Here is a 12,603-nt window from a genome sequence, read left to right on the forward strand (position 1 = left end):
TTTGACCGTTTGATCAGAGTTTGCGAGTGATTGACAGCTGACTCCGTTGAATGAACAGCCAATAGGAACGCTCTTTCTCTCTGAAATGACCTGTGATTGGTCAAAGTCTCCCGTCACGTGCTAGATGTTCTAAAGCCTGAAAACAGAGCCATGAGGAGGAGCAGAAGTTTCTCAGAACACTTGAATTACAATATGCTGAAAGGTTATCATGGATTTTTTTGCCCAATGATGCCAAAAATATTCTGCCTACTGAAGCTTTAAGTTTGTGCAGTCAGGATGCTGACTACAAAAAAAATGCTTGATTCTGAGTACGCTGTTGTGCACTAATGTCCCACAATGCAATGCAAAAAAAAAAGAAGCAACTTACAGCTGCAAATAAATAAATAGCAAATGATGAAAAGACAGCAATATACTGTCCATCATAGTGAAACTGTGAACGTGCACAAGCTTGATTTCCACTTCCAGTTTGCCTTAAATGGACACAGACGCACACCTGAAAGCAACTGACTGCAAGGAACAGTTGTTGAGGTTCTGACATCACACTCCGATCACTATAGCAACATCATTGTTGTGAAAAATGACAGTTATAAATGCTTCTCAAAAACACGGGCAGCCCATACATCCGGTTTCTCTTGAGTGAGTTAATTTCCTGTTCCAGTTTCACGGTGTATTTCTCAAACTGCAGCTGCAGTGCCTTCTCGGGTGGCGTTTTTTTATTCTCTGCAGCATGATGAGCGCGGTGCAGATGTTACTGTGGGCCTGGATTATCCTGGATTCAGGGTTGTGTTCGGACTTGCTGCCAGAGATCACTGATGGGAAGTTCATTGAAGAATGTGTGAGGGAACACAACAGGGCGAGGTCGGCTGTCGATCCGCCTGCGAGTGATATGCTGTACATGGTAGGCATTTTGATTTCTCACTATCTTTTCTCATGATCATAAAAAAATGACAGAAGTTCAGCAGTAAAGCGACCTCACCGACAACCGCAATGTGTTCATCCAATGGGTAAGGATTTAAAACTCTGATTAATGTAATGCTCAAGTAAACTGAGCATGACTTCCATTCATCTCCATTGTATCGGAGAAACTTTAAAAACCTGGACAAATACCACGAGGAGGAAGTTGGGAAGGAGACAACCCTTTAAGAGCTTAAGTTTAAAAAGGTGGGTCATTACAAAAGGACAGCTGCTTCATAATCTTTATCTCTGTTCACTCAGACATGGGATGAGGGCTTGGCCATTACTGCAAGAGCGTGGGCAAGGCACTGTGTGTTTGAACACAACATCTACAGCGGAGTTGTCCGCCGCATGCACCCTACCTTCTCCTCTGTAGGAGAGAACATATGGGCAGCCTACCCACCATCGTATTTCAATGTGGCACGGGCCATGAAAAGTTGGGTGGATGAAGAAGAACAACATTACGACTTCAACGACAACACCTGCACAAAAGTCTGTGGCCACTACACTCAGGTGAGTGCGCACTTTTCTTTGAAACATACTGATAACTTGTGCTCTTTTTTTCTGCTTGTGTTGAAATGTTTAAAAGAGGTCAGGGGCCAAAAATGAAAGAGGAACTGCTCGTGAAGTTTTTATATTTGGTCTGCATTGCACAATTTAACCCTTTCGTTGCTTCCAGGTCGTGTGGGCGAGCAGCTACAAGGTCGGTTGTGCCGTCCAGCTGTGCCCAAACGGTGTCAAAAAGACAAACTTTGCTTCTAAAGAGGGTGTCATTTTTGTATGCAACTATGCTACAGCGTAAGTTGAACACGTCTACCAATACAGACTTCAGAGTTTGTGACTTATAAAACTGTTTATATTTAAGCGGGGGTTAAAAACGGTTAAAAATGTTGGATAATAGTTTACAAAAATGGTCACCTGTCCTGTCAAGATTTTAAAATTTGTATTTTCCTTTGGTGACATCTTTCACACGGCCTCCTCATTAGCATTTCTCTGCTGGTGTTTGAGGATGTGGTTAGGTTAGGGGTTTCAGCCCTGGTTTCATGTGAAAATGACAGAGCAACCACTAAAGCAAGGTTCAGTACAGTAAAGCAATAAGTAATGGAAATAATGGGCATTAAAGGTCCCATATCGTGCTCATTTTCAGGTTCATACTTGTACTTTGTGTTTCTACTAGAACATGTTTACATGCTGTAATGTTAAAAAAAAACGCTTTTATTTTCCTCATACTGTCTGCCTGAATATACCTGTATTCACCCTCTGTCTGAAACGCTCCGTTTTAGTGCATTGCAACGGAATTGCGTTGCTAGGCAACAGTTTGGGTCCATGTTTACTTCCTGTCAGCTGATGTCATTCACATACACTGCAACAGGAAATAAACTGGGACTCATTTAGTATGTTTACGTTTAAAACCGTGTAATGGTCTAAATATTGTATTTTTGAGACATCACAAATGGACAGAAATCCTAACGGCTTGTTTCAAACGCGCAGTTTCTGAATACGAGCTGTGTGTATTTCTCCGTATATTGAGCGTTTTGATAGTTTAACAGTATTTATTAAAGCACTTAAACCTGCTTTGTAATATAAAAGACATGAAAATCTCACTTTTTAACAATATGGGACCGTTAACTAATTAACTAATGGGCACCCTGGACTAAAAAAGTATATATTTGTGGGCCATTTTTAAACATTCATGTCTTCAGTAGGAACCAATGGGCTCGGGGCTGAGAGCTTGTTGAATGCATTGTTGATTTGGGTCTTTTCATGGTGATTTGTTGACAGTGATTTAACTTGATGATGGTTCTTTGTGCAGGGGTAATGTGAACAGAAGGCGACCGTATAATAATCAAGGAGCAGGCTGCTCTGGATGTAAAGACACCTGTGAGGAGAAACTCTGCCGTGAGTATTTGGTCCACTTTTTGGTTAAAAAATAAATCTCCATATCCTGATTTTGAATAGAGTTGTGCAGAGATGACGTATTCTTGTAGGCCAACCAGGAAGTTAGAATAGCACGTCACATTCCCTCGACAAAAACACAACGGGATTGTTCCATTGGGTTTTGGATTATTGCAGAAAATAAACTCTGTGGCAAACAAACGTTTATGATACTTACACTTCCAGGTTTTAGGACTCATTACTGCAGCACTCTTGGCTTTTTGTGACCTCTGAGATTATCTCAGTTCAAACATTTCAAGACCGGTTGTGTAACCACTAATTTAAGGAAGAACACAAGAGCTTCGCCGTGTTATAAGCAACGCTTACCGATACTGACTTTAACAAGCCGCTTCACAAAAACCTGAGAAATAAATCTAAAAGATATATCAATGTATCTGCTCAAGAGAAGTCGGCATTTTAACCTTTTCTGTCTTAATGTCTTTGCAGGAAGCCAAGAACGAGATTCACCGAAAAGTAAGTGACGGCACACAATCCGGGAAAATACGGTTTGAAGCAGAGAGATGCAATCCAGACGGGTTTTAAAATACACACCCAGACTAGGGATGTCACGATACTCCTTTATTACCGTTTTCATACTGTTTTTTTTTTTACAATATGGGACCTTTAAAGCCTGTAAACGTGTTCTAGTAGAAACCCAAAATACAAGTCTTAACCTGGAAATGCGCCGATATATCCCCTTTAAAAAGTACTTCTGGTTCAAACATGTTAGTAAAGAAGTACGTAACACATTCCATCCGTGTTTCTAGGTTACAACTGGACCCCAGACTGGGACCCTGCTCCAAGTCACAACTCTGCCACGGCTACCAGCGGCTACAGCTATGTGACTATTCTGGCTGTCCGGCCCATTGCCCTCGTCTTCACCTTCATCACAGCGTATGCAGTCCACCACTTTTATCCCGATGTCTTCTGCTATGAATAGACCACCTGCGGTGACCTGAAGGACATGGACTAATTCAGCTAGTGCTAAGATGAAGGTGCAAATTTAATTAAACGTACATACATACAATACATGTAAGTGCATGCTTTTTACACACCAGCTTCTTTGGGTCGTGTCTAGAAGGTAACCCACAAGTTGCGACACTCTCCGGAGATGGTTGTGACCTCGAATAGTTGAGGTTAGGACAGGTCGTCGGGCAACAAGTCTAGTGAGAGTTTTCAGACTCTTTGCAACTTGTGGGTTACTTTCTACACACGACCGCTTCTTTTGTAGTGAACCGCTAGCCGCAGATTTACACCAGTCAAGTCAGCACACTGACACACTGACAGCTGTTGTTGCCTGTTGGGCTGCAGTTTGCCATGTTATGATCTGAGCATATTGTTCTATGCTAAATGCAGTACCTGAACTACCTACCTGTGCAGCACCAAAAAGCAGACAGCAACTGGCTGGTGAACTCAGTTTAGCAGCTATAGAGCCAGACATCTCCATCAGGAGTTGGTGGAGACCAAAAAAAAGAGCTAGAACAAGAGTGAATATTGGACTTGGTGGTGAACACAAACAAGACTCCAAATGATTTGCTCTCCATCTGGATGAGTAATCAGGCAGCTGTTAGCCAACATATCAACTTGATAAGGCAATAATGTGTCAGTGTTGTGTTTACAGCTTGATACGCTGACCCCCTTTACACCTGAAATGTAATTCCTGTTAAGTTGTTGCTGTACGATTTACTATTTTAATAATAGATAACAATTCACTAAATTAGTATCTATGTATTTATTTGTTACATTTTGTTTTACAAAGTTAGGAAAACAATCTTTAAGTCCAGCCTGATGGAATGATCCCAGTCCCTTCCACACAGTGAGGGATACAGCTGATATACTAAACACTGGCATCGGATCGGTACCGGGACTGAAAGGGTCGCATTGTATTTTTACAATGAGCTTCTTTTTCGTGATCGAAAGGAATGAAGTCAAACCTACAGATACGAGATCCAGGTTGTTAAAAATCTCCATTTAATTTGACATTTCCATCCGATTGAGTCGGCCTCCTCCTGAACACACATCGGCCCCAAGGAAGGAGAACAACATATTTTGAAAACCTATAAACACTGACCGTACAAAATCTGGTCAACAGTTAGGGAGAAGACAAGAGGAACATGTATGACATCACTAACTGGTGGTCTGTTCATGTCTTGGTCTCCAGATAGAAGATTATTCTAGGTAATATCAACAGGAAATCCTCATAAAAGTATTTGCGATGGAATTCATTTTGATCCAAGCACACACTGTATGTCTGACGTCCCATCTTCTTGTGTCCTTAATCTGTCCAACAAATACCATCTCACATGGTACACATCACATCTTCGATGGTGGAAGTCTGTGGTTAGCCTCTGCTTTTTGTTTTGCTCTTTTTCTTTCTGCCTCCGGTGCTGCTGGTGGCGGTGGGGGGTGGAGCTGGGCTCACCGGTGGAGCCCCCAGTTTCTTGGTTTTGGCTTTTTTCACTTTCTCCTTAATGGCTTCGATGTCCAGTTTGCCTTCCGTAGGAGCTGTGAGAGAAACAAGGTGAACAGAGGAGGGGTGGAGGTTAGCCGGACTATTGATACACAGACAGGTTCAGTTATTTGCTTTTGTTCTCAGGTTAAAAGATTTGTTCCCTTATTTCTACCGTTGCTGGTTTTCTTCATTAAAGGCTTCTCTTTAGGAGGAATGAAAGCTTTGTTCCGCTCTTCTTGCTTCTTGGTCAGCGCTTCCGCTTGTTTCACCTGAGAAAGGGGAACAAGGTCACGCAATAGTAAGTCAGTTCTCAGATGATCATGCAATTCTTCCTCTTCCTCTTCCTACCAGTTCAGGGTGAGTTTCTGCAGCATGTCAGAGACTCTGCATTCAATTCAATTATGATAATCAAGCTGCTCTTCAGTGAAACTGTAACAAGACCTGGTATTAACATGCATCCTGACTGTAACAAGACCTGGTATTAACATGCATCCTGACTGTAACAAGACCTAGTATTAACATGCATCCTGACTGTAACAAGACCTGGTATTAACATGCATCCTGACTGTAACAAGACCTGGTATTAACATGCATCCTGACTGTAACAAGACCTAGTATTAACATGCATCCTGACTGTAACAAGACCTGGTATTAACATGCATCCTGACTGTAACAAGACCTGGTATTAACATGCATCCTGACTGTAACAAGACCTAGTATTAACATGCATCCTGACTGTAACAAGACCTGGTATTAACATGCATCCTGACTGTAACAAGACCTAGTATCAACATGCATCCTGACTGTAACAAGACCTAGTATCAACATGCATCCTGACTGTAACAAGACCTGGTATTAACATGCATCCTGACTGTAACAAGACCTGGTATTAACATGCATCCTGACTGTAACAAGACCTGGTATTAATATGCGTCCTGAGTGATCGGATCACAAGTGGACAGCTCTAAGTTACGCACTCAAGACGCATTGAGATCCGATAGCCCGGACCACATTCAGAGGTGGTCTGAGCCGGATACCATGACTGTTACATCCCACATGTGAACAAGCACTGCAGCCCAGCAGGAGATGAATCCGCTCACCTTGATCTCTGCCATCTTCTTCCTCTTTTTCACGCTTTCACGCAGGAAGAACTCTCCCGTGGCGAGCTCTATGTCAACCTGCAAAGATGATCCACAAAGTTAAAATCAACGATAAAATAAATAGTCTAAATATATAAGTCTCAATATGGAAATTAGTCTCAATAACACGGTTCAATCAAAGGAAAAACATTCCTCTCTTTGTTGTTAGTTTATATTTAAGGTTTAAAATAGCTTCTTATAATAGAGAACACTGTTCATGTTATCTTTAGCTCTTGAAGCGACTAAGCTAATGTTACCGTGCTCTCTAAAAACGAGACAGAGACAGTTATGTTAAAATGAATGGGTTTGAAAGCAAGCGTCTGACCGTGCTGTCTGGCTGTGCCGGAGGGAACGGCGTGTACTCCTTCTTCGTGCTCTTCTTCTTGGGCTCCCTGCGCTTGGTCAGGTTCTTGGAGCGGAACTTGGGCAGGAAGCGTTCCCAGCTCTGCGCCCGCAGGTCGGGGTCTTTGGACAGCTCCTGTTTGATCATCAATGTCTGGTACCGGACGTCGGAAGAATTTGGGGTGGGGGAGAATGGGATGTTTGGGGTGGGTGGAGTGAAAGTAACAAAAATGTGATATTTCTGTGACGCCATATGCCCTGTCTGAACTCAAATGTAGTTTTAGTACCATTGTTAGTGTATAAATGTATCGTTCATGCAGCTGTGGTGCAGCGATAATGCCAATGCATATTATTGCCTCAGTTATCAGTATTGATCAGTGCGTTGTCACAGCAGGACGCCAATTTCTTCAAAGCTCCTGTTCATAGTAACACATCACTGTCAAAGTTTACGTGATAAAGCATTAACGCAACTTGACATTTTTAGGTTGTAGCGGGCTCAGTTTTAAAGCTAGCATGAAGACACTGGCATCATATGAAACTAGAAAACCTAATGAACCAACAACCATGTCATACTAGCTTGTCGTGAAGGAGGTTAAATAACGCTCCAAACTCACGTTAAATGTTGGCGAGGAAAAACTGGCATGGCCATTTTTAAAGGGGTCCCTTGACCTCTGACCTCCAGATGTGTGAATGTAAATGGGTTCTATGGGTACCCACGAGTCTCCCCTTTACAGACATGCCCACTTTATGATAATCACATGCAGTTTGGGGCAAGTCATAGTCAAGTCAGCACACTGACACACTGACAGCTGTTGTTGCCTGTTGGGCTGCAGTTTGCCATGTTATGATTGGAGCATATTGTTTTATGCTAAATGCAGTACCTGTGAGGGTTTCTGGATCAATATCTGTCATTGTTTTGTGTTCATTGATTTACAATAATAAATATATACATACATTTGCATAAAGCAGCATATTTGTCCACTCCCATGTTGATAAGAGTATAAAATACTTGACAAATCTCCCTTTACGGTACATTTTGAACAGATAAAAATGTGCGATTTATTTGTGATTAACTATGGACAATCATGTGATTAATCACAATTAAATATTTTAAACGATTGACAGCCCTAATAAAAACTGTTTTAATTTGAAGGCATGCCTTTACTGTGGAAAAGTTGGCAATGCTAATGACCTTATCTTATGAAAACTTGACTTATTAAACATATATTTTGATGTTTTTCAGCTCTTCTTCCAGTGAAGATGTTTAGAAACATTTCATGGATGCAATGAATTGTTACTCCATCTCTGACAAGTCATAATAGAAGGAGCACAGGTCTGGAAACAACAACCTCCGTCAGTTATGAAGAAGACGGATCCACACAAGTGTGTCTGTTGCTTGTATCAAACAAGTCAGACACGACGGATGGCCCCTCAGTGTTGTTATATTAAGACAAGTTTAAATAGGTAGTATATGATCAGACTGAGAGCTGCGGAGCGTCTGTGGCTCTTTCATGCCCTCAGCTCCAGGTTGAGCCAGTCTTGGCGTACAAACCCAGAGAGATTTATTTCAATCAGGAGATCAAGAACAAGGATGGAAACATCTTCATCGGGCATGACTGCAGCCTGTCCAAATATTTCTATCTATCCAGTACTAATGCTCCCTGAGCTGTGGCCTGGCAGTAAGAAGCCTAACCAGGTCAGCCAGGTTTCTGTCAGCAGTTTCAACGTACCTTGATGTTGTAGATGGGGTGGATGTTCTTCAACGTGTCCATCACCACTTTGCGTACCTTAACAACAGAAAGAGAGATATTTAAAAAAAAATATACAACCTCTGTTCATTAAAATGTTATTTTTAAATTGATAATTAGATCTTTTTTCAAATAAAATAATAGATTGAGAGTTTACTTGAGAAATAGCTGAAAAAATATATATAAAAACTCAACTCTTTGTTGTTATTTCATCATTTAATGACTGAATTATTATGTTTTGTTTCATTAAAGACATTTCTGTTTTAAAATGCAATTTTTTTTACGGCTGGGGGATATGGCCAAAATCTTCTATCATATAGGTCATTTAAAGTCATGCTCTTGCTAATGGGCACTGGGTACTTCTGGTAGCAGTTGAGCTTGCTTAAGAGACAGGGGGCATGTGATTGGCTGAAAGGTGAGAGGACAGTGACAACAGCTCTGAAGTCCTTACCTCCTTCAGGCCGTTGTAGGGCCCCAGGGCCGACACCGTGTTGCCCTGCACCATCACATAGCAGTTGGTCAACAGCTCTAATGCCTGGAGAAGAGGAACAGGAAAGCATTTATCTCATGACTTAAAATGATCTATTAACAGTAGCAACGATACAAACACTGAGGTATTGTGGCGGATTAGAAGCAATGCTGCCACCTAGTGGCATTTATCCCAAAATGCACCATTGCGACTGGCTCTGTGAAACCTTGCAGATGCCGTTAGGAGCACCGGAGGACACAGAGGCACAGGATTTTTTTCAGATTATTTTGTCTCATGCACTACTGTCAGGATATAGCGACCGCTTTATAAAAATAACTTCTTTTAAATCATATTTGCTCCATTTCTACCCACTGCAGCTTTAACAATCACCAACAAGTGAAAAGAAAGTATCTCTGAGATAAGTGCTACTTGCCAGCAGGTATGAGATGTGCTGGATGATTTAGTGTGGGACTCACTTTTAGGGTGGAGCCCTTGGGGCCAATCAGCCGCTGTCTTCGCTTGACAAACCGCTCTCTGTTCCTCACCAGGGTCCCGATTTTGATGATGTCACACGCCATGTCATCCTGTAATATCCGCACAGCCTGGAAGCAAAAAAACAGTGTGAAAAGCGAGGCAAAACAACCTTATAATCAGAACTCAGCACCACTCTTGTGTTTGTGTCTAATGCTGTCATCCCTGCATCCACCCCGAAAGTACTACCCAACCGACCAGGGCGTTTTCGGGGGGTAACAAGGCCCCGTAAAATGTCCCCGGAACTTAATATAGACGCTGGTCCTTGCAGTTGAAACGTAATGAGTTCCTCAAAAGATTCTTAGTTCCGGGGGGAAAGTTCCCACGGTGGAAACGGGGCTTAAAACTCTACAACCCTACGTGACAGCAGCGTCCTGTGATCATCATCACCTGTTCGAATGGGACGCTCCTGGCCAGCAGCTTGATGAGATCTCTGGCTCGCACGATGGCGTACGGGTCAAACGTTTTCTTCGTGGTGCAAACTGTGATGCTTCCCTCTATCAGGTCCAGAGTGGCTTTGACGTGCTGAGAAGAACAAACATCCGTGTTACACAACAATACGGGAACACCACCAGGTGCTTGAACCAAAACTAAACAGTTAGATTCAATATGTAACCTATGAAATTCCTTGTGCATGCAAACGTATTGGGTCTAATAAAAGTGATTCAGAAACATTGTGGTCTGTTTTCAGCACGTGTCTCAGTTAAAAGCTTGAGCTGACTCTGTGAACTCACCGCGTCTCCTAAGGCCTTCTCCACGAGCGGCCAGCACTCTTTCAGGTAGGCTTCTCTGTATTTGGGGAAGAGGGTGGCGAAGCTGCTCTCCTCCAGCAGACCGCGGGGGTTGTCTTCTTTGGAGAACGCTGCCTCTTTCCATCCATCAGGGACAGTCAGGAGTTCAGATTCATCCACTGCGTGACACAGACATCAGAACCAACACGTTTTTTTAACCAGACAACTCAAATACCATCTCGTCTGTAACAAAGTGAGGGACATTAACATGGAGGAAACTGTATTTCCAGTCTGCAGGACAGATAATAATGCACTATACTCATTTTTAACAGTCTGTTCTGCACTATATTCTCTTTTTTAATAGTCCTGTATCACAGCTGTTACCCTGCAGCTGTAACCCTTATTCAGTTTTAACAGTTTTCTTCATCTCATGTATTTTTATATCTGGTATATTTGTTTTTTGTACTTTGCACTACTAACTTCTTTACTGCCTTTTTACTAACATGTTTTGCACTATCGAACTGTGATGCTGGAAATTTGAATTTCCCTCGGGATCAATAACGTTACTATCTATCTATCTACCTAAATTACTAACCAACTATCTATTTATCTATCTATCTATCCAACTAACTATCCCTCTACCTAACTTACTATCTATCTATCTAACTAACTATTTATCTATCTATCTAATTAACTATCTATCTATCTATCCAACTAACTATCTATCTATCTATCCAACTAACTATCTATCTATCTATCCAACTAACTATCCCTCTACCTAACTAACTATCTATCTATCTATCTAACTAACTATCTATCTATCTATCTAACTAACTATCTATCTATCTATCTAACTAACTATCTATCTATCTATCCAACTAACTATCCCTCTACCTAACTATCTATCTATCTAACTTACTAAGTTAGTTAGTTAGATAGCTTGTTAGTAACTATCTAACTAACTACTTAACTAGGTATCTAACTTAGTTAGATAGTTAGTAAATAACTTACTAACTAACTAACTTAGTTAGTAACTAACTATCTCTCTCTCTCTCATTAAACAGTGTTTCCATTAAACAGCTCCTCTGCTATCTCGCAGCTAGCTGCAGCGTGCTTCTCTCTCTCTCATGTAAACAGGCTGAATAAAGAGCTAAACTCGGTTCTTCTTCTCAGTGAACTGGTCGCTGGTTGTCGGATAATACTGTTCTACCCGGTAGAGTTCATAACTCACCCTGGTTTTTGGTGTTTTTGTGTTTTTTCCCGGTTTGAGCTTCACTCACGCCTCCCGTCCTGGAGGCCGCCATTGTTGTTGGGAGAAGTTTTAACTTCCGGTTTTCTTGCAGGCTGAAGTGTTGCGTCACTTCCGTCTTCTGGAGACAGCTGACTCCTGCAGCCTCTTCTCCATCATCACTCCTGTTCTCCTCAGGAAGAGGAACAAACATCTCCTGCCTTGTGAACCTCTATCGAGGACAGAACCTGCCAAAATAAAAAAAATAATATAAAAATAAATAAATAAATAAAAATAAAAATTAATAAATGGCTCGATAAATAAGATGTCATTAAATGTAACAGTTTTTGTAAAATTAAAAATAAATGTAGCCATTAATTAATTGATAAAATGTGACAAATTGATATTTGTTTTAATTTCCTTCTTTATTTATCTTTGCATTTTGTGTTTTTGTCTGATGCGTCCTACTTGTCTGTCTGTCTCTATGGTAACAGTATGTCTATTGTATGTGTACTTTTTCTCAAACTGTGCTGCCTATGAATGCAAAATTAATTTCAGTGTAAACTGACAATGAAGTTGTATCGTATCGTAATTCCCTTATTTATTTTTTCCTTTTATTTATTCATTTATTTATTTTGAATGAAATTTGAAATGTATTTATTTATTTTGAATTTTCTTTATTTTATATTTATTTCTAAACATATGTATTTAGTTATGTATTTATGCATTTATTAATTTATTTATGCACAATTTTCCCTTTGCATTTCACCCCTTATTTATTTACCCAAAATTATTTATTATTTCTTTATACATTTTCTTTTTACATTTTTTTTTTTTACATTACCACAGGTCATTTTATACAGTGAGATGAAGTTTTAAAAAATGGTCTCACTACAATGAAATGTCTCCTATGGGAACTAACATCATCACACATGAATACAGTTGGGCTCATTGGATCCACAAGAGTCTCAGCTTTACACTGATACCCAATTCATGTAATTCAGAGACTGTTTAGGGACCCCAGTATGCAGAAATATTCAAACACATCAAATTTTAGAATAGGTGAATTGCATT

The 12,603-nt window shown here is 40.7% G+C and overlaps 2 protein-coding genes across 2 annotated transcripts; one reads left to right on the top strand and one right to left on the bottom strand.

Moving 5' to 3' along the window:
• Nucleotides 1-591: 591 nt before the first annotated feature.
• glipr1a (GLI pathogenesis-related 1a) lies at nt 592-3,913 on the top strand. The gene is made up of 6 exons (XM_074626334.1): nt 592-898; nt 1,216-1,467; nt 1,634-1,752; nt 2,768-2,853; nt 3,337-3,363; nt 3,657-3,913. Exons 1-6 carry the CDS (start codon nt 728-730, stop codon nt 3,827-3,829), a joined length of 828 nt encoding a protein of 275 aa, XP_074482435.1. The 5' UTR covers nt 592-727; the 3' UTR covers nt 3,830-3,913.
• Nucleotides 3,914-4,837: 924 nt separating this feature from the next.
• Nucleotides 4,838-11,758, bottom strand: krr1 (KRR1 small subunit processome component homolog). Its single transcript, XM_074626315.1, has 10 exons — nt 11,533-11,758; nt 10,305-10,480; nt 9,961-10,095; nt 9,516-9,641; nt 9,022-9,105; nt 8,553-8,609; nt 6,806-6,976; nt 6,442-6,519; nt 5,514-5,610; nt 4,838-5,394 (listed from the first exon to the last, which is right to left on the bottom strand). The coding sequence occupies exons 1-10, from the start codon at nt 11,741-11,743 to the stop codon at nt 5,231-5,233; spliced, it is 1,299 nt and encodes a 432-aa protein (XP_074482416.1). The 5' UTR covers nt 11,744-11,758; the 3' UTR covers nt 4,838-5,230.
• Nucleotides 11,759-12,603: the final 845 nt, after the last annotated feature.

The sequence above is a fragment of the Sebastes fasciatus genome, chromosome 23 (genome assembly GCF_043250625.1).
Source record: "Sebastes fasciatus isolate fSebFas1 chromosome 23, fSebFas1.pri, whole genome shotgun sequence".
In the NCBI taxonomy this organism is placed as follows: Eukaryota; Metazoa; Chordata; class Actinopteri; order Perciformes; family Sebastidae; genus Sebastes; species Sebastes fasciatus.

Bases quoted from the DNA above. Each gene is read 5' to 3' on its own strand.
- krr1 (XM_074626315.1), bottom strand. From the start codon at position 11,743: ATGTTTGTTCCTCTTCCTGAGGAGAACAGGAGTGATGATGGAGAAGAG. The intron at 10,481-11,532 runs GTGAGTTATGAA...TGTGTCACGCAG, and splicing joins CAAAAACACCAAAAACCAGG to TGGATGAATCTGAACTCCTG. The intron at 5,611-6,441 runs GTGAGCGGATTC...CCCCTTTCTCAG, and splicing joins AGAAGATGGCAGAGATCAAG to GTGAAACAAGCGGAAGCGCT.
- glipr1a (XM_074626334.1), top strand. From the start codon at position 728: ATGATGAGCGCGGTGCAGATGTTACTGTGGGCCTGGATTATCCTGGAT. The intron at 899-1,215 runs GTAGGCATTTTG...CTGTTCACTCAG, and splicing joins CGAGTGATATGCTGTACATG to ACATGGGATGAGGGCTTGGC. The intron at 1,468-1,633 runs GTGAGTGCGCAC...CGTTGCTTCCAG, and splicing joins TCTGTGGCCACTACACTCAG to GTCGTGTGGGCGAGCAGCTA.